Consider the following 18,712-nt stretch of genomic DNA (forward strand, 5'->3'; position numbering starts at 1 on the left):
GGCAGCACAACCTTCTGGCGTGTCAGCCACTCCTTCCAGCTTTGTGTCATCGGCATACTTGCTGAGGGCAGACACTATTACCTCATCAAGGTCGTCAATGAAGATGTTGAACAAGACCAGACCCAGCACCAACCCCTGGGGAACACCGCTAGTTACAGGTCTGCAGCCAGACTCTACACTGCCAGTCACCACTCTCTGGGCTCAGCCAGTCAGCTGGTTCTCAACCCACCTTACTGTCCTCTATCCCTATCCCACACTTTCTCAGCTTTGCTAGTAGGATGTCATGGGAGACAGTATTGAAAGCCTTGTTAAAGTCAAGGTAGATGACATCCAGCACTCTCCCCTCATCTACCCAGCTGGTGATGCCATCATAGAAGGCAATGAGGTTGGTCGAGCACAACTTCCCCTTGGTGAATCCATGCTGGCTACTCCTCATAGCCTTCTTCTCTTCCAATTGCTTGGAGACGGCATCCAGAATAAGCTGTTCCAACACCTTTCCAGGGACAGAGGTGAGACTGTATTTTCCCGGATCCTCCTTCTTGCCCTTCTTGAAGACCAGAGTGACATTGGCTATCCTCCAGTCTTCAGGCACCTCACCCATTCTCCAGGACCTTTCAAAGATGATAGAGAGCGGTTCGGCAATCACCTCTGCCAACTCCCTTAGCACACGTGGATGCATCCCATCAGGACCCATGGATTTGTGTGCATTGAGCCCACTCAGACACTCCCTAACCACTCCCTTGTCAACAAGGGGGGAGATCTCCACTTCCCAGACTTTTTCTCCTCCCTCCAGGTTTGAGGAGTCCCCTTGAAGCAAAGACTAAAGCAAAGAAAGCATTCAGTATCTCCGCCTTTTCAGCGTCTCCCGTTACCAGGACACCCACCTTGTTCATCAAAGGACCCACATTATCCCTAGTCTTCTTTTTTCTCTTTACATATTAAAAAAAAAAAAAAAAAAACACCCTTCTTATTATCTTTTATCTCTTTTGCAAGCCTCATCTCTAGGTGGGCTTTAGCCTTCCTTGTTGTGCCCCTGCAGGCCCTGACAACACTCCTATACTCCTCCCAAGAGGACAGGCCCTTTTTCCACATTTCATAGACCTTCCTCTTCCTTTTGATCTTATTGATGAGCTCCTTGCTCATCCACGCAGGTTTCCTGCCCCCCTTCCCCGATTTCCTACTCTTAGGGATGCACCGATCCTGAGTTTGGAAGAAACGCTGTTTAAATTTAGCCCAGCTACATTTACCATGCACCCTTGCCTTCTAGCAACCTTATCTATACCTTATAATAAAATTTACCAACTTGATTTAGAAACTAATTACTGCAGATTTAACTGATATGCTCTTCATAACAGATAAATATAAAAATAACAGTCTAAAATATAAAAAGGGATCCTTGACTTGGGTGAAACATCTTGTAGTTTGTTTGTTTTCTACTGTTTTTGGTGTGTGTGTGTTTTTCCCCTTCTCGATTCAGTTGCCGTTCTGAAAAACTTCTGTATAAATCATTCCTTGCAAGTCCACCCTCCTTAACTGCAGGCTGTTTTCAGGAGACAGCAGTATCTGTAGCTGCCAGACTAGGGAAAAAAAAAAAAGAAAAAAAAAAAAAAAAAAAAAGGAGAGAGAAAGAGAAAAAAGCTATAGAGAAACAGCCTAGGCTGTTACTGGATTTGATCAGAAATTGCCTCTCAGCATTGACACACAACACTATTTTCAAGAAAAACATGAATAAACATGTGCATAAACTTTTGACTCAGAGCAATGCCACACTAGTTCTGTGATCCATCAGACCTTAGAAGATAAACATGATGAGATGTGGTCAGTTCTTGCTGGGAAGGCTTCCAAACAGGAACTTAAAAGCTGCCACTAGTTGGTGATTGAGTAGATAGCACTCTTCTTTCTGTGTATTTGCTCCCCATGGCCAGCAGTGTTGCAGAGAGCACTTGCTCTCAAGTTAGACAGATGTAACTAGACTGAGAAAGACTGGTCAGAAAATAAGAGCTCTGAAGTTTTGTTCTTCCATTTTGTGCTAGGGAAAAAAAAAAAAAAAAAAAAAAAAAAAAGGAAAAAGGGAAATCTTTAAATATTTGTTGAGGAACTCCTGCCCAAGTGTAGTCCCGCGCCAAAGGTCACTGGAAATTACTACACAGACTTGTTCCACAGGATGGTCTCCAAACCAGATTAAGAGCACTCCCATTTCTCTGTCCTGTCCTTCTGATGGCATGTGGACAGACACACACATACAAACACACAAGAAAAACACAGGGCAAGAAGACCCCGGCTCCCTTCAAACACAGGTATTGTCACCCGCTGCCCCAGGGACACTTGGATTGCATGCACAGCCCAAGGGCTGGGTGAGTTGAGGATGATGAAGAGCTGATGATGGTCTTGGGAGAAGAAGGATCTCAGTGTTATTCTCTCAAGTACAGTTTGGACCTGGGATAATGCCATGCTTTTTTCTTTATAGGAGTATGAATTATTAACTTTGGTACCTGGGCCAAAGTCCATCTCATCTCACCTATTCCCTAGTAATATTGACTGCAGAGCACATTAAATATCTTCAGTACCAAATTGCTGTGTATTATTGCCATGCACTGCAAAGCAGCTGCTATCTTTCAGGCCAGAGACATCAGCTTCTCAAGGTTTTCTTTGTTACTTAGTCCTACAAATGACTGCACAAATGAATTAATAATGCAAATGCAGGGCAATAGCGTGCCTATGACCAACTCCAGGATCAAAGTCTGTACAGACTGGCTACATAATGTATTCCCCACTGAAGGGTGCTGTCCAACGAGCAGTACTATGTGGTTGCCAAAAGGAGCCTGTTCATCAGTTCAGGTGTCCATAACGTGCTGCACTGGATTGTGCCACTTTTGTTTAACGGACCTAGAAGTACTGTGGTGCATAAAAGGGAAATAAAGATTGCAGAACCTCAGCTGATGTAATTGTTAATGTTATGTAACTCCTTTCTCCTGAAAAGGTAAGGTGGATTCAGCAAGACCTGTCTAGTTTCCCGTACAAGGTAAAATCCTTCTCAGCCCTCTCCCTGATCATCTCTTTAACTCTGCAGAGGCCCCTACCACTGAAATAGGAGGATATGGAGATCTTCTAGAGGTTCCTCATACTTGGGAAGACTTAACAGTGAAAAGCACTCCACCAGCACATACCAGAGAAGTGTTGGGGAGTCCCTCCACCCTTTGCTTCACTCCATCTTCTCCCCAGGTAGCAGGAGGGATGAATGTTTCCTGTGAGAAAGGAGAAACCAATGCCAAAGCAAAGGGGGTGAAAGCATGAGAGACCAGCAGCTCTCCACAAAGGGACAGAAGAACAGAGCCACGAAGGTACAACCTTTGTTGTAACCACAACTGGAATTGTCTTAATGGAGCCCTGCCTAGGACTAGATGTCCTCATAAAATCAAGATGGTCTCACTTCTCAGCAGTTCTTCAGTAATTGGCAGGGATGTCATCTGACATCTCTAAACCATAACCCTAATTTTCTGCAGGCTGGGCGAAACCTTGGATTCTATCAATTATCCCACACAATTTGGGTTAAAAGATGGCAACACTGGAGCACTTAAGGAAGCCACTATCCATCTAGGGTTATCTGATGTTTCCCAGAATTGTTAAAAATGAGAGGTACTCACTGGATTTTTTTAAGACTGTTTTGTTCATATCAATTGGCAAACCAAACTTTGCCTGCGGTAACAATTTTTAGGACTCCTCATATTTCCAAAACAAATTAGGAGGTTTTTAGAATAAAACAAAACAAACAAACAAACAAACAAAACAGCCACAAATCTATTAATCTATTTTTAAGTTGCCTTTATTAATTTGCCCTCATTAGGTAGTGGCTTTAACAGGCCAGAAGAATTTGAATGGATGTATTTGTACAGTGTGGTTGACGTACCTAACTGTCTAATCAACAATGTAAACATAAGTATCTCATTAAAATACAGAAATTTATATTACTTTCATCTCCTACACTTCACCACTTCCAATATATTTCTGAACTGCATTTTATGTTAGGAGACAACATTCCTGCCCTAGTGTACAAACCTTTGCATGGTTGTGCTTCTTTGCTGTTGACAAAGCTTCTGGTTTACAGAGGATTTGTCATGTAATTTAAAATAAAGACCTACAATATTTTTTAGTCAAGCAATCACTAGAAATCCTCAGTGAATACGAGGGTTGTTTTTTTTTTTGCAGTTCTATGCCTTACACAAAGTTTGGACTTGTGTGCCCTTACTTGGATGCAGCACTGCTTGCATAGATTTTTTACTTACATTGCACGGCTCTCCATTCTGTTCTTGATTGATCTGAGATTTTTGGCAAGTCATTTCACCACTGTGTGGTTCTGCCTCCTCCTATCTGCCTGCTGTGTCCAATCAGCTTCTATAAGGGCAGTGACCGTTTCACACTCCCAGCTTGCAGTACCTGTCTCTGTTAGATCTAATTTATCTTCTCTTGATAGACTAATAATAACATTAACGTTCTGAATGATTAGTTTTGTTTTGTTGTGTTTTGTTTAAGGATAAATTCCTTAAATTTCCAACTACATTGGAAAAATAGAGACAATTCTACTGGTAAACCACACATATTCAAATAGATCCTTTCTTTCTGAAAAGCTAGACAGACTTTAAATAAGGTAAGACCCATGAAAATGGAGCACACATGATGAAAATACAGTCACTACTATTGTAAAAATCATCAATTTCCTGTTATGCAGCATAAAGCGTTATGCACTTTTTTTCCCTATGCTGAAATTCACTGAGGTGGTTGGGACAAGGTGGATAACTCCCTGTTGCGGACATGTGAATAAGTTCATTTTGCAAAAGATTTTTAGAATCTGGAAGCTATTCATAGAGTTTAATAACAAGGATAATATTAGTGTCTAGAGAGATATATGTGAAGACTTCTGTTTTAATGTCTCAGCTGCAAATCACTTTCCCAGGAGCACTCTCCTCACAACATGCAGACACAAAGGGAGGAATTCTGCTGTTCACTGAAACCAGGTCCTACAGCAACTGGTGAGGAAGTTGCTTACTGCTTAGTAGAAATTTACCTAATATTAACCCAGCAGAACCCTACCAGACCTGTGCATTTTTCTTGGGAAATGTAGCAGACCTGTGTCTCTGCTACATTTCCCAAGAGAAAAAATAATAATAATAAAAAAAAATATCAATTTCTCCAACTTTTTATTCAGAAACATTAATTTTATTACCCTTCAAACACATACACAAACATCAATCCCTATCAAGGCAAAGCAGCTGTTACACTTCTGCAAGTCAGATTAACTGTACACAAAACTCTACAATATTTCACACATATTTAAAGGAGACTTTTTTAATTTTATGGGTTCATCTGTTCTGAAGAGTACTTCAGTACATACGTACCACAGGCACAACATAAAAACTCAGTATAAATACAAATCCAGAAGACCTTTTAATTGGTATTTTAATTACTGACTTTTAATTTTAATTAAGAAAACCCAGTATCTTGATTTTACTTTATTTTTCCCAACAAAACCTCTAGTGCTCTACTGCATTCTTTTCCTTAAGTCTTTTATGGTATTTTCACTGGAAAATGACCAAATAGAATGAGTGTTGAAAAGGCGCTTTTTACTGGCTTATCAGAAATTCCAGTAATTCTTCTAGAAGTTTATGGGGAGGGAAATGTTCTTGCACAAGTAAACGGAGCAGATAAAAAGAACAACTAAATTGTTCAGGAAACATATTCTCTGCATATAGCACAGCTAAGGGTTTTTGAACAGCCTTCACTACCAATGGCTGTATCAGAAAGACCAGGAGACAACAGACCAGTGCTGCCAGTAGCAGAAGCTCCATGTTAGTTATAACTGGATATTTTCTCTTAATCCTATTGCTTGACTTCTATCTGCTTCACAGCTTATATCACTAAGACCAAATATTGTCAATTAGAGGTACAGATCCTATGTTAAAATGATACAGAATATGCCCAGTAACTATTGCTAAGAAAGTCATTATGGCCAACTCTGAATTTAACATGAATACTTACTTATATTGCCATAGAAACTAGACTCCCAACTTGAAATTGTCACGCTAGTTGCTATAACAAAAAGGCAGTTCCACTCACCAAAAGGTTTCAGACTTTACACAAAGAGACAACAGTCAGATAAAACAAACCCACAGTGAAAGAAAAATCAGAAATACCAGTAAAACACGAATTGTCAATGTAACAAACAGCAGTCACAGCACACCACCTAATACTGTCAAGTACATGGTTGGTATCCTAGCACAACTGAGTTTTAAGGTGAGTTTTTGCAGAAAAATAGTGTAGCGGCTCTGCAAGTAATTACTCTTTACCTAGCCACAGCCCGCGGCAGTTTACATTGTAAAGGTGTTCACCTCCTGCCCCAAACTGCCTGAAGGGTTAAACAGCTGCTGCCTTTACCACTCCACCAGGATTGAACTCAAACGATGGGAGCGTACAGGTGCCCTAGGAGGTGAAGTTTGCAACAGGCCTCTGCAGTACTTTGAAACAATAAAAGCTGCTCTTAGAAAAATAGAAGCACAGAGAATTAAAATCTATCAGGTCTAATCCTTGTTTATACTAATGTACCATTTTGGAAGCATGAGAGTCTTACAAGACATTTATTAATGCTGATTTAGTACAAAGAAGGACTTAGTAAGAAAACATTAGAAACTAATACAGCCATTTCATTTAGTACTACTTAAAGAACTATCCACATGAATGTAACAAATTAGATAATACTCAATGTAACTCATGAATAGGGTATGAATAGGCCCTTTCCTTAGTTTTCAATCTGAATTTAAAATCAAGAAAACAGAAAAAAAATGTGTGTGCTGTAAGAGCTTACAAGTGAAAATCATGTCCTGAAATGGAATTGATGCCCTAATTTTGTTCCTTTTCAAGATTTTAGCACGTGTTAGGTATGGCTTATAAAAAGTATATATTTTATCAGTTGCAAGGAAATATGTAGATTAACTCATGATTGACATGAACAAAACAAAGCTGGAAGGTTGTTGTTTTTTAGCAAAAACAAAATATGAGACAGAACAAGTGATAGCCTGCATTTTATTTTGACAAACGCAAGGAAAACGTGATATACAAAGTTATGAAGATTAAATAGGTGAGTAATAAAAGATGACTTGTGCCTGTTTCCAGGAAGGATTTCCACTCTGAAACACCCATGTTACATTACTACAACTACAGAATTTACTTACTAGCATTCAGTGTCAAAAATTTTGCTCATCACTTTCCTACTGTTATTTTCCAGTTGTTTGGTTGCTTCCCTAGATCAGAGGTAACAGAAGTAACTTAGTGTTGGTGGTATGCACTACTTCTGAAGGCCAATGGCATCATTATCTTGCTAGTATCAGAGTGGGGATGCAGAAGGTGAGCCAGAGAGGACAAGGTGCCACCTCAGAGCAAGGGACCCTGCATGGAGCTCTGCCATAATGGGGACTAAACACTACCTGGTATACCAAGGTAGTATGCAACTGGTATGCAATTGGACAGGATGCTAGATAATCTCATCCAGACTTTTTTTTTTTTTCCCCATGAGAGGTTGGATCTGATGATCTTTTGAGGCCTCTTCCTACCTGGTTGTTCTATGACTCCGACTGACACACAAATACGAAAGTCATCTTGGGTATTCCTTTCAGCCATGGGTTTCTCTTTCCCATTTCTCAGGGTGCACCATTGTTTCACCCAACCTTGGTGAAAACTTCAGACAGGAACATGGATGGATTAAGAACAACTCATGATTTCAGCTAAAGAAGAAGGAACAGTAATTATTCATTGGAACGACTCAATTGTAGCGATCTTGGAGGGCTAGCTTTAGCCTAGCTTCAGATTTCAATGGATTTTGAGGCATTAAGGGAGCTCTATGAAATGCATATGCCCTGTGCTCATTTCTTAATGCTGGAATCTCCCTGGGACTGTGTAGTCTCAAATATGACAAAATGTGACTTCTAGAACAGTAATATTTTAGTTTAATAACCTCTTTATTTTTATTTTTTCTCATGGGATTTTCTCTCCCATCTTTTACATTCTCCATTTTGTACCTTGTTTTATTTCCTTTCTTCCTGAGTTCACATATTGTGGAACTAACCAAAGACCTCCAGGAGAAACATCTGAAGTTGATAAGCAGAATGAAAAGGCATTACTCATATATTAATAATCATAAAATATATATGAAAGAGAAGACACCTGGCAGAGCCATGTTGAGCACAACATACTTTTGATGAAACTGTCTGGATCCAACCAATCTGCATGTACTGTCTGAGAATTCAGAAATAATGCATTTGTCATTCATTTACATGTTGTAAAAAGGGTAAACACATGGCAGACATATACAAACTACAGCCTTCTGTCAAGTAAGCTTCTAGTGAAGAGTCCAAATTATGGATAGGATGTGTGAATAAATAGGACTTTAGGGTAACATTACAAGCACATTAAAACCATAAGAAAAATCTGGTTTAGAGATTATCAATTACAAATTAGATTTTTTGTACAGTTTAGGAATGATAGATCAAGTTCCTTTTCATTAAAAACCCTTCACTGTCTTCCTTTCCTTTTGCTTCTCCGCCATTTCACTTTCCACTGTGGTAGCTTCAGCTTAGACTAAGCAACGCAAATGGCCTGCAAGAAAGACTTGCATCTTCTTACTGGGTAGATTTCCATGGGGTTGAAAGAATGCTGATTTGAACTAATTAGGTATGTTGAAGAGATCCTGTAACAACAGAGCCATTTTGTGCATTCCAGAAATGGGAAGATGACTTGGGCTCACAGCCCTTGTAATTTCAGAAAATTCAGTTAAGGACAGCATTGCAATGACATTCAGCAATGAAAACTGGAGATAGCCACATTGCTAGTAAAATCAATACCTTCAAATTCTGCACAATAGACTGTACCTGCTTAGGTAGGCAGCATTCAATCACATTTCAACGTTTATGATGATTTCATTTGCTATTGCAGAACATTGTACAATACTGTACACCAGAGTAAGTGGGTTCACTGTATTTTACACAGATGCATCAAAACATGTATGAAGAATACACTACATTAGTACTGAAGCCCATAATAGTAATTAGAATATTACTTCCCAAAAGGAACGCTGCACAAAGCCTTATGAATTTTCAACCTACTGATATAAAGTCCTACCTACAGCTCTCAAAAGTAGATGTATATGAATACATCTTTATTTATATACATAATATTATATTCTATATTTATATTACTTATTAAATAACAATGTTTATTTATTATTACTATTATTGTATATATTTATATTTATATACATGATATATTCTAAAATTATATTTATTTATACTTATTTTATATATATTTATATTTACTTATACACATAATATTATATTTTATATTTATAAGCATGTATTATATATATGGAAGAAAAAAACTTTTTTCCACGATGTTAGCAGTCAAGGAATAGCACTCTGTCCTCAGACCCTTGCCTTTGCACTCTCCAGAAAAAAAAATACAAATACAAATAAATAATAATCCCTTTTTATTTGTTTATACCACTATGATGAAGAGAAGAACAAGAAACATCTGCTTCCAGCAGCACTTTCATTTCCATTGCCCTTTCTAAATCAGAGTTATGACCACCTCCTCATATAAATCCCTTCTGAAGGAGCACTTTTTCCATGTATACACTTCTTTTATACAAAAAAAATGTAGTTGAATAATTAATCAACACTTGCCATGAAAGGAGCTCCTCATCTGTTAGGCACAAGGAGAAAATCATGAGCTCTGAAAGCACAAGCTCAGAGTCTGTGCCTTTCTTTAAATGCTGAATTAATGCAGGTGGGGTTACAGCAGGCAGTCAGACGCAGTTCTGCCCACTCATACCAGTGCATTTGTTTGATGTCAACAGTATCAGCAGATGCACAGGTGTGAGTATGAGATGAACTTAAGCATATGTGACTCAACAAAACTAAGCAGAGTACTCTAATTATTTCATTTCTTCAAGGAAATGATGCACTAATAAAGTCATGGCCCCATCCTTTAATGGCACAGTTGCAATTCTCAAAGAAGGGAAAAGACTGATGAATGTAATTCTATTGCCAGTGTACACACAGAGTTCCTGACATGAAACATCACCATCTCTCTGGAGGAGCTGAAGAATAAATCACTAGCTACATGAGTCAGAAGTCACTTTGAATGGTCTTTAAATTAAGATGGACAAGCATAAGAATGACATAAAGTAATGGTAAAAAGAGAAGTCTGAATTTAGTTTCTAGAGCTAGTTAAATCCTAAGGATCACAAGTTAGAAAAAGAATAGGTCAGAAGTTGGTCCATTTCTTATTATTTTTTTTTCAAAGAATATCTTTACATTTTGTACCAGAAAGGCAACCATACAGTTTTTCATAATTCTTTGGATTTGTTCTCTCTGCAAGACACTTACGAATTCTTTTTGTTCAGGAAAATCATGCAGATCACTACTGTAAAATATTTTTATTTATATTAGGGAGGAAAATTTTATACAACATTCACATCTTAGAAGATCGTATATATGGATACCCAGGGAGAGAAAACACACAAAAAGACAATCTGTATGCACAGAGTATTTTAATAAATATAGGAGAGAATTATTGGTGAACTTAAATAAACGAGTAAGTTTCTTAAAAATATAACTAAACATATGAAAATATGTATGAAAAGGTCTGTAAGAACATACTAACATTTTAACTAGCTTACATGCTATTTACACATGCAGAGCAAAACTTTGTAACAAGAAAGTATTACTATACTTCTCTGTTGTAAAGCATGTCAGGGACTTAAGAAAATGAAAGCTAACTGTAAGCTAGGTTTTAATTGTGAAATTCACAGATGAAGTAATTAAAAATAAATATATATATATATATTTAAAGGATACAAGGCCTTTTTCACTAATCACTAAATCCCTTAGCCATAAACCACTGGGTGCTGGGACACTCTTCCTTGGAAACCAATGCCACCACTACCAGAAATAGGCTGTGGGGGAAAGTGGACCTGTGGTCTGCCTAAGCACAGCCACTCTAATCCTAATGAGGGTCCAAATCTTCTCCTGACTGAGAAAGCACTTGCAAATATGCCTAAGTCCATTTACAGTTGGCAAAACACTTTAGCATATGCTTACCGTTAAGTAAATGATTAGACTGAGAAAATAAAACTGGTTTTAATTCCCTGCATTATGTGCACTAAATCCTTTTTTGCATAAGAAGCTAAAGTATTATGGGTTGATGCTTAAAGTTTGGAGATTTAGAATCATATCAGAGACAGTAGAGAGAGTCAACATGAAGAGTAAGCGCTACTGAATTCAACATGTAGCTCCATATGGTCATACAACTAGTTAGCTACTTCAAAAAGTAAATTAAACTCTTCAGTTAGTCAGAACACCTGGCTACTTAGCTTGTCCAAACCATTCTCCTTCAGGAAGAGGTGTGTCAGGCAACAGCTACAGGACAAAATCTGAGCTGAAATTCATGTTTTCAGACAATTTGTTGGCATTCTGCTGAGCAGTTTATAATTCTATGCAAAAAACAAAAACAAAAAACAAACAAACAAACAAACAAACAAAAAGAACCCGATTTATGCAAGCTGTATTGGAGACTGTGCACATCATAGACCTGTTCTGCCTACTGATGGGAATTCCTGGAGAAAGATACTGCGGATCTGAGACAGCAGTGACGAACAGGGAGTGGAACTCGAGACAACATTGCTCCTCACATGACACTTAGTGTGATTACTTATCCAAATTAGGATGTCTTTCCTTAACACATTACTAGTTTTACAACTAAGCATCTGTGCATCTGTGGGAAGATAGTACTTAATCTAAAATGTTCCACATGTAAAAACAACCACATTTGAAATGAAGAAGTACTTATTTCAGAAACTGTAAGAATCTGTTCTTCACCAGAGTGCGTAATAGTTCGTTATACATAGCGCTTGCAAATATACCTGAGCAATCAACTGCAATACTAAATTCTGTCCCTGGAATATTAAAAAAAAAAAAAAAAAAAAAAAAAGGACTTAAAAGGATTTTGCAGAGAAAATCCTGTCTCCTCTATTTGCCATTGACTTTCATCTAAGCCAAGATTTCCCCCAATGTGTTTTAAGAGAATCTCTGTGATTCTGCTAACGGTAGCACAATCACAACAGTAGCACAATCACTAGCTTGCAACAAATAAATAAATTAATAAACAAACAAACAAACAGAGAATAGTCACCAAAGAAAGTTTGTCTGTGAACTCTCACACCTAGGCTTTAGGCTTAAATGATAATAATAATAATAATAATAATAATAATAATAATAATAATAATAATAATAATAATAATGGTTTCTACAATGTCTTCTCCCCACACAAAGCCAGGCAATGATTTCCTGAATTAACTCCTTATTTACTGGGTATCATACTTACTGGAGTCCTACGTAAAATCATATTGTGGAACTGCTAATTAGTTTTTCAAGATGTTTGAAAAACATCCTGACAATATAGAGCAACTCTTACTTTATAAGACTGTTTTTTCTAAGATAACATTTTTAGCTCAAGATATTCAGCTCACATAGAACAGCAACATCCTCCTGAAGTTGTTTTAAAAGTATTTCACCTCATGACACAATAAAAGACAAAGTATTTCATTAAATCAGAAATGGTGGTCTTTAATCAAACACAATACAATGAAAAATCAAGAAAGGACCTTTATTTTATATAATTCCAAACAGCTAACCTAATATCTGTATACTAAATTAGCCAGTTCCTGATTTCATCTACATATGAAATTTCACTGCTGAATTACCAAAACTTTCAAACAAGAGAAACATAGTCTCTTAAGCATCCCAGTATAAATAGTAGTGCTCTACCTCCACATTTCTCTCTGTGACTTCATTTCTAGGCAGCCCTGAAGAAGCAGCTACAGTCACATGGTGCATTCAAGGTCATACTATTTTAATTTACAGAGATATCATTGATAAATTATGTGGAAACAACGATAATGGAGTCATTAACCTTGTTCTGGCATAGTAAAGGTGTTTTATAATTAAAAGCAGAACAACGTTACAAAAACATATAATGATTTTACTGCCCAGCTTTTTCTCTCCTACATACTGCTGCAAAGTACTGTTGGGGAATTTATTACAGTGAGTAACGTGGATGTCTGCTGTCTGTGCTTTTTAACAAAGAGGTACAGAGATTAGACTGAATAATACTGAAGGAGGAAGGAGTGAGTCAGGTGATAAAATGCACAAAACATTGACTTTTTTTTAAACATAGGAAGTTGGATCCAGAAGGCCTCTCCCTTTGGCAAAGTAAAGGATGCTGGAGCACAAGAAAAATCATTCCAACCAGGAAGTCTCTCTCCCTCTAAGAATCTATGCAGAACTGTCATTTCTAAACATGCTGTCATCTGGCCTGTGCTTTGAGGACTCACATCAAAAGTGTGGTATGATAACGTACTGAAGTGAAACTCCTAACATGCATAACCTAGGTGAAATTTAGAATTCATCCTCCACATCTCATTCAAGAAAACTGCAGTAATCCACAGACTAAAAGCCTGACTAATGTCCCTAATTTATGTATGACAGATATCTGTAGTAAGGATACACATATTAATGAATCACTGCTGATTGCTTTTACTTCAAATGAAATACTTGAAAAATACTGAAGAGGTAGGACAGAGGCTGTCTGATTATTATATGAAGGTTACCTGAAATTGACATTAGTATAGAGAAGTATCTATAGCATATATCTGCAGACCAAAAAAGTAAGCACTTGAATAACTTGGCAGACAATGTACTGTTGTCTTCTTGACACTTTCAGTGCTGCCACTTTTTAATCCAGTTACAGTAAAACCACTCATGCTCAAACTGACACAGGGAGGCAACTACAGAGAAGGTTTCCTGGAGTTCGAGTATGACATTGTACTGCAAGGCAGAATTCATTATACTGCTCTCTAATCTCCACTTATCACATGAACTACTGTCTCCTTGCATCTTCTGACTATCATGACTATGATCTACAACATATTGCACTGCTTACCTAAAAGGACAGACAAAAAAATCATAGATCATATCTTTAGAGATTTGACCTTATGTAGATAATTGAATATATCACAAAGTACACTCTGAAGGCCTGAAAGTCAAACACTTCTATCAATTCTGCCTTCTTTGGATAAACTAATAACTGGCATATTTTTTCAAGAATTCAGAAATACCACAAATGTCCTTTAAACAATCTACTGTCAATTAAAGCGAGGAAGCTAAATTACAAAATTATGCCACGGCAACACTCCTGCATGTCCTCTAAGCAAAGGCTGCTAGCTATCGCTGTGGAGCACGCACGCCTCCGATGAATGGCATCAAAAACCTTCCCACTACAGAAATCCCCAAGTTTTGGAAGGCTGAGCTTAGCGAAGGGCTGAAAGGCGTACTCGCAGCTGCTGCACCATCCCTGCCTGAGGGGCACCTACACAGAGCCTCGGATCCCAGCGGAGCTCAGGGATGCTGCTGAGTCAGCAGAAGGCTGACTCGGAGCACTGGCTTGCAGTTACCCCAACTCGGCTTAGTTTGAAGAGGCAAGAAACAAACACGTAAACAGCATCTGCGGCGTCTCTTCCCCGTGGACTTTCCTGGAAACGGACGGACCTATCCAAGCACTTCGGAAATAAATAAGAAGAAAATCGGAGAGGCGGGAGAGCTCTCTCCCCGAAAGTTTCCTCCTGCCTCTCCCTCCCACTTTCCCCCAGCTCCCCGCTCCCCAGGACCGCTTCTATCGCGGTTGGGCCACCGACAGGCGGTCGCTTCCACCAGGGACGGGACGCACGGTGCCATAACCCCCCCTCGAAGCCCCCTGGGACCCCCGCAGTCAGCTCCTGCACCCCGTGGGGGGAACAAAACCCGGCTCGGGAGCCGTGCCCTCGGCCCCGGGCAGCTGCAGGAGCCGCCGGAGGAGCGGCCACCCCCGGCCCCTGGGCGGCATGGCGAAGCGCTGTCACTGACGCACATTTAATTCGCCCGGCTGCGGGCACGGCGGAGCGCCGCTCGCACCCCCTCCATCTCCCCCTCCCAGCGGTGGGGAAGGGGAAAGTCAAACTGCAGCAGCAACAAAGTTGCTCCCCTCTCCCAAAGCTTCCCCCTCCAAAAAAAAAAGCTCCCCCCCAGACCCGCCCCCCCCCCCACCCTCCCCCGAGGAGGGGGGCTGGGGGAGCCGCTGCTTTACCTTGCTTGACGCACTTGAGCCGGATGGGGTCCTTGCAGTGCTTGATCACGGCCAGCACATCCCTGATGGTGAGCCCGGCCACGGGGGTCTCGTTCACCTCCAGCAGCAGCTCCTCCGGCACTAACTTGCTGCCGCCCTCATAGGCCACCTTGCCGGGCTTCACCTCCCCCAGGTACGGGAACTGCCCGTTCTCGGCGCCCCCCTTCAGCTCGAAGCCCAGCTGTCCCTCCGGGTTCCTCACGATCACGATCTCGTGGACTCGGCTCGTCCAGTGGCTTTTCTTCTTCAAGCCCTTGGACATTGCCGTGGGGATGCTCTGCCCGACTCCCTCTCCGCTTGCTCTTTCTCTCTTCCCTCCCTCCCCCGTGGGCGCCGGGCTCCTGTGGGGCAGGCTCGGGGCGGCAGGGAAGGAAGGGCAGGAGGGCGGCAAGGAGGGCGCCGCGGCCCCGGGGGGGCGACGGAGCGGGGACGGGGAGCGCCTCTCTGCCCTGTCCGTCTGGCTGCCGGCGCTTTAGCTGATATCCATGGCAGCCGCGGCGGCCGGGACCCTGTGTGTGGATGTACTAGTTGTAGAGAAACTGGCAGCAGGGAGGGAGGGAGAGAAGGAGGGGACGGCCGCGGGGAGGAGGAGGAGGAGGAGGAGGAGGAGGAGCAGGGGTGTCGGTGCCGGAGCGAGGCGGGCGCTGCCTCAGCGCTCCCTCCTCGCCTGACCCGGTAGTGAAGGCCGAGAGAGAGGCTGCCTGGCACGGCCGGCAGAAGGCGGAGAGCGGCCGGGGCCGGGGGGCGGGCGGGCAGCCGGCAGGCAGCTCGCAGAGCCCCGCAGCCGCCCCGCTCCCCCGCCGCATGGCCCCGGCCGAGAGGGGGCGCCCGGGGACAAAATGGCGGGGGCTGCGCTGAGGGGGCCGCGCCCGGCAGCAGCTGCGCCGCACCCCTCAGTTGGGTTTGGGTCTCCCGTTGCCCCCCTCAGTGCCTCCCTCCAGCCCTCAAACACGGTCCCATCCCGGCCTGGCTTCAACCGCAGGGCTCCAGGTTGCGTGGGGCCGTGAGGGGCAGCACAGGGGTGGGGAGATGCCCACCCCTTGAGGTTCCCCCATTCCCCTCAGCAGTGGCCGGGTTCAGGGACATCGGAGCCCTGCTTGCCTGGGCACCGTGAGGTTGCCACGGGCCGGTGGTGTTTAGGAAATGGGGTAATATCTGCCTGGGATCCTGAGGAAGAAGGATGGCGTGGAACGGGTGGACAGGTCAGAAGCTTGGCTTGTGACAAGGAAGGATCCAGTAACAGGCTTCAAGTAGTGGAGAGAAAAACAACAGACAGCCGTTTACTTCCAAGATGTCGATGTTAGGAATGTACACAGAGCGCTCAGTGGTTTCCCGTGCTGAGGTCTCGCACTTCAGATTATTGAGTTGTTCTATTGTACATGGGCGTGTTTTTTAATGCAGGTTACTGTGGTCACAAGAGACGGAAGCTAGTATCACAGCTGAGGTGAGCAATGAATACTGAAGAGGATGTAATGAAGAGAGGGGTGGTGGTGGTGTGCTTTCTATAAAATCTACGTATTGTCACCCGACAGGTTCTGGTCACCTTCATTCAGGGTGCCATCTGCTTGGCCTTAAACCCCAAATAACCTGTGCTGCCGAAGTGATATTTCCAACCCCAAGTGCTTCACTCTGCCTAAGCACTCGGAGGCAGGTGATACTGTAACCTGCTGCTCCTGTGCGCTCTCTGTTTAATTTGTTCTGTCATATGCCTAACACGTGTGCAAGCAGTGGAGTGTACCAGTTGGCATGTATTACTGAGAAGTTTGCACTGCCGAAAAAAAAATAATTTCCATCTGAAGGGAAGATTGACAAAATACAGGCTGAGCAACCTCCTGACTTTGAGAAGTGTAGTTTGTGCTTCTGCAGAATACAGGAGTGATGAACGTATGAAAGCAAGGGTCTGCAGACAGGGTACAGAATGGGGGAATGTAGGAGAAATGTCATGTGTTGCAGCATGTGATTTAAAGCTGATCAGATATTTTTGAAATTTCAATTAAAGTGACTGCAATGAAATTTTTCACAAATTGTGTCTCTGTTTTCACTCTAGGTTCCTATGGAAACAGTCCTTTATGTGATCATGCTTGGCTGTGTCTCCTGTACTTCTCCAATAACTTCTGAAGCTGTTGGGTAGTTTCCACCAAATCTATCTCAAATATAATTAAGTTATTTCATGAAAATAGTCAGCCAGTAGAGCTGAGAGATCCTGTAAATGTCCCAAAGGCTGCAACACAAACTTACCTTTTATTAAACAGTGATTCATGTGGATGAGAGACTGCATAAATGTCTCAGTAATGACAAAAGTTTCAATTACAGTTCATTATGGATCTCAGTATAAATCTGTGGGAAACCAGAATTCTTGGGTTCATGTTCTCCCAGAATAACTTGTTTAATGTCCTCCAGTCAGAGGTAGGTGCAAGTGGAAGGGGTATATGAAGAGGGAAAGAGATAAATGAGAAATTACAAACGTCTGTATTCTGCAAGTCATTTCATCTGCTTTGTTGTATGGGCCTGGCCATAAAGCTCGGTATGACAGGGGCTTCACAAAACTGAGATTAAAGGGGGAAAAAAAAAGTAGAACGTACGCATAGAAATACAAGATCCACTAGGACAGACAGCTGAAGATGAGAAGGAAACTGAAGGCACTTGGAATGGGAAGGTGCGGAGAGGTTTTCACAGGGGGACAGAGATTACAGCAATGGTATCTTCTTCTGAATTCTTCTCTGAGGAGAGCCCTGCTGCTGCTAGGAGCAAGTTGTCTGGTTTTACAAAAGTCAGAAGAGATGGGACTGAGACTAAGGTACTTGGAAAGAAAGTAAGAGAGTAAGTAGACTTGTTTCTCTCTGTAGGCCTACCTTTGCATTTTGTCTTGCTATTTAGTGCAAAAGTGGGGAAGAAAGCAAATGGGTACAAATAGGAGTAACAAGACATAACTCCATATCTTTCAGTTTCCTAAACGTTTCCCTAGTCTTTTCTTTGCCAAGTCCTCTGACCTAATAAAGCCTACTCTACCAAAGAGGTCACTGATTCGTGACTTAGAGTTTCTAGCCATTATGTTAGCATAGTATTGCACTTGTCAGCTTCTGGTCATTAAAATTAAATTTCTAAGAAACTCCATGCTTATCACAATATATGTACAACTCTAGGACATCTGCCAAAAATACAACTTTAAAAAAAATATGTCAGGAAGTGTGTCATTGGTAGATGCAGTATTTCTGAGATATGAGGGAATGGAATCCTGTGGGGGGTTATTTTCCTATTTCTTGGGGGTCTCCAATAATTAATTGGTAAGAATTTATTAAGTGCTCATTACCAGTACAAGTCAGATGACATTAACAGTAGGTATTAGGTAGATGCTGTGCTAAATAACTGGTTGGCACAAAATCCTGTTTTAAAGGGCCTACAAGTCAGAGCATTTCCTTCTTAAAATATATTGTAGACAAATCAAGCTGCA

The 18,712-nt window shown here is 41.4% G+C and overlaps 1 protein-coding gene across 3 annotated transcripts in view; it reads right to left on the reverse strand.

The window, feature by feature from the left end:
* The window catches only part of MAGI2 (membrane associated guanylate kinase, WW and PDZ domain containing 2), a gene marked incomplete at its 3' end in the record, with an annotated part of 758,986 nt that extends 743,215 nt beyond the window's left edge, over positions 1-15,771 (reverse strand). For all 3 annotated transcript variants that reach the window (XM_084287031.1, XM_084287030.1, XM_084287029.1), the window contains exon 1: positions 15,223-15,771. In XM_084287031.1, the coding sequence (XP_084143157.1) occupies positions 15,223-15,523 (301 nt within the window). In that variant the 5' untranslated portion in view covers positions 15,524-15,771. The remainder of the gene's footprint in view (positions 1-15,222) is intronic.
* Between the last annotated feature and the right edge of the window lie 2,941 nt (positions 15,772-18,712).

This window comes from Netta rufina (genome assembly GCF_964035555.1).
Source record: "Netta rufina genome assembly, chromosome: 1".
Lineage (NCBI taxonomy): Eukaryota > Metazoa > Chordata > Aves > Anseriformes > Anatidae > Netta > Netta rufina.